The sequence below is a fragment of the Mustela nigripes genome, chromosome 13 (genome assembly GCF_022355385.1).
Source record: "Mustela nigripes isolate SB6536 chromosome 13, MUSNIG.SB6536, whole genome shotgun sequence".
NCBI classification, from domain to species: domain Eukaryota; kingdom Metazoa; phylum Chordata; class Mammalia; order Carnivora; family Mustelidae; genus Mustela; species Mustela nigripes.
This window is the reverse complement of record NC_081569.1, coordinates 50466874-50470087: the sequence shown is the minus strand read 5'-3', so window position 1 is coordinate 50470087 and position 3214 is coordinate 50466874. Positions and strand designations below refer to the sequence as shown.

At 36.8% G+C, this 3214-nt stretch overlaps 1 protein-coding gene across 1 annotated transcript; it reads right to left on the bottom strand.

Moving 5' to 3' along the window:
• Positions 1–1538: 1538 nt before the first annotated feature.
• On the bottom strand, positions 1539–2465 carry LOC131998625 (olfactory receptor 4N4C). The gene has a single exon (XM_059371115.1). It carries the CDS (start codon positions 2463–2465, stop codon positions 1539–1541), a length of 927 nt encoding a protein of 308 aa, XP_059227098.1.
• Between the last annotated feature and the right edge of the window lie 749 nt (positions 2466–3214).

Below are 3214 nucleotides of genomic sequence, written 5' to 3'. Positions count from 1 at the left end.
TGGTATATAATTGCTGCATATTCATTTATTGAAGATTCTTGGGTATTAAATAAATTAATCTTTTATCATTTTATAATTTTTAGTTAATAATTTTTATGCATGGTTGCTCCCTTATACCATTCTGGAGTAGGGAGGAATTCAATTCTATTTCCATACAAGCCTCTATAAATAAGGAGAAAATAATTTGCATATCCTTATGTGACAGGCAGATTTTTCCAGTTTTTTACATTTTACCTACACATATATTTTAACATATCAAATATAAGTATTTTTCTTTTCACTTACTATTTTTATATCATACTTCCCTGGCCTTTCTCACTTTCAAAATTATAAAACTATTATCCTACATTTTACCACTATTATTGCCATTGTTTTGTTTTCCAATAAAGCTGAAAACATACAAACAGATTCCTCTAGGACCTTTGCATCTAGGGTTCCAAAATCTGACTACCAAATGTACTCATGTAAAACTTGAATTTAGAAAAAATTGGAGAGAAAGCAGTAACTTTAAAGGTATCCTCTGTCATGCTCCTGTTCCCAGACTATGGTTAATTGATATAGTCTTTCAGTTAGTAGCTGGCAAAATGGCTTCTTGTTTCCCTATTCCCCTGATTATTTCAGAGGTAGATCACTTGGCACATTAGTTTTATACTGTTTTACTAGAAGTCATATCTGGATATCCATAATAAAAAATAGTCTTCTATCCCTTAAAAGATTTTATAAGTATCTAATTTCCCACACTAAACCCCATTACATTTAAAATAACTAAAGTAGTTTATGTAATCTCTAATAGAGTCTATCGTACCAAATAACTATCATTATCATAATGAATGAAATCAATTGAGGGCAAGGTTTAACATACAGGGAGGATTTATAAACAACCATTAGTAATAATCACGAAACTCTGAAAAAAAATGAAATAATTTAATGACATTTTTTCTATAAAATCGATTATTTTCCTTTCTTTCCCATTTACCAAAATGGGGTGGGGGAGGAATATACCTATCAATTGAGATATATATAGATATCTATAGATATATAGATATATATAGATATATTATATATATGGAGAGAGAGGCTTTTTTCCAAAAATGTCTTCAGAATAACATTTGTCTCTTGATGGTGTTTTGCAGCTTACTGATCTCTGCCCAGAATCTTGATGTTGCTCTAAACCATAGAAGAAAATATTGTGGATGAGTAACTCTCCTGCTTAAAATATTAACATGTATTCTTACAGCAATTGGAATAGAACTCCTTATCTCAACCTAAAATACCTTAGTGATTTGATCCTTAGAGTAACATATATTTTCCCCTAAGTCTCACAATTTTTCATCATACTCCAAATGAGAAACACTCAGGTATTTCTTTAGTATTCTTTATGCATACCAAGCTTATTCCCTAATTATGCATAACTCTCCTTCATTGCCTACAAAAGTACCTGACAAATAAGAGGTACTCAGTGAAAAACCATATTTGTTAAATGAATGTTTGATTTACAGCAAGAATTTCCTCTTCCTACTTTCTGTTATTAAATCCATTCAGCAGACCACATGCCGACTCAATAACCTCCTCATGGAAGTTTTCACTTCCTGGTTGCGAAGGGTATAAATCATAGGATTCATTAATGGAAAGATCACAGTATGGAAGAAGGAAACTACCTTGTCAGCTGGCAAGGCCCTGAATGGGCGAGTGTAGATGAAGATAGCAGGTCCAAACATGAGAAGTATAATAATAACATGAGTGGTGCATGTGGACAGTGCTCTGCTCTTCCCTTCAGAAGTAGACCCACGTATATGACAGAGAATGACTGCATAGGAAGATAAAAGCCCCAGGAAGCACAGGAGGGTCATCAGACCACTGTTGAAGACCATCAGAAGTTCCACCACAAAAGTGTCTGTGCAGGCCAGCTTGATGACTTGTGGCACATCACAGAAGAAGTTATCCAGTTGGTTTGGGCCACAGAAGGGCAAGCGGAGGATGAGGGCCACCTGGATAATGGAGTGGATGAAGCCTCCAAGCCACAGAGCCAACAGCAAGGCATAGCAGGCTCTAGGGTTCATGACAGTTGAATAGTGTAAAGGCCGACAGATGGCAATGTAGCGGTCAAAGGCCATCACAACAAGGAGTAATCCTTCCCCTCCTCCAAGGAAGTGCAAGAAAAAGAGCTGAGTGATGCAACCCCTGTAGGAGATTACCTTTTTCTCAGAAACAAAGTCCACCAGCATCCTGGGAGCTACAATGAAGGAATAGGATGCATCCAGGAAGGCCAAGTTACCCAGAAAGAAGTAGAGGGGAGCTGTGAGCCCAGGGTCTGATCTGATGGTGAGGATGATGAGGAAATTGCCAGGAAGGATGATGAGATAGAAAATTAAAATTAACACAAAGACCAGGAGCTGAATATCTCGAGACTGTGTCAGACCAAGAAGGATGAATTCTTTCACCACTGTGCTGTTGTCATTTTCCATCTCCTCTGCCTGCAGTATATCAAGAAGCAGAGTTTGTTGTTATTACTGTTTCTTCCCTCTAGAACCTCATTCTTCTCCAACTAAGAATATTTTACATATCTGAAGCTCAGTCGGTTAAGTATCTGATTCTTGATATCAGCTCAGGTCAGCTCAGGTCATGATCTCAGGGTTGTAAGTTTGAGCCCTGAGTCCATCTCCATGCTGACCATGGAGCCTGCTTAAGATTCTCCCTATTACCCTCCTTTTCCCTTCCTCTCCCTCCCTCTATTAAAAAAAAAATTGACATATTTCTCACATCAGCTAAATCAACATATCTCAACCCTCACCATCCTGGGTAAACCCCAAACTTTTTGTTAACACCAGACTTAAATCAAGCAAAACAAACAAAACATATTGTTTTCATACCACAATTCTTAGTCCCATCCAACCATGCACTTCTATAAACCTGCTCTCCACTTTAAAAATCTGATGTCCTACATGTTGGGATTCCTACCTTCCTGAATCATCTGAGAAGTTTCCTAACTGAGATAAAACATAACTCCAATTATTACAATCTTTACATTTTTGTGACTGTACTGTGCTTGAGCAATGTAGCTATTTTCTTGAAATTATACTTTTTTTCATTCACCAAATCCAATTTTTTCCTGAGTACTTCCTTTTTATCAGTTCCTGTGGAATTCCTAGTTCCTGTGTGCTTACTCTGCCTTGCTCTCTGTATTCTTTTATTAATTCTCCTATTATGCTCCTCT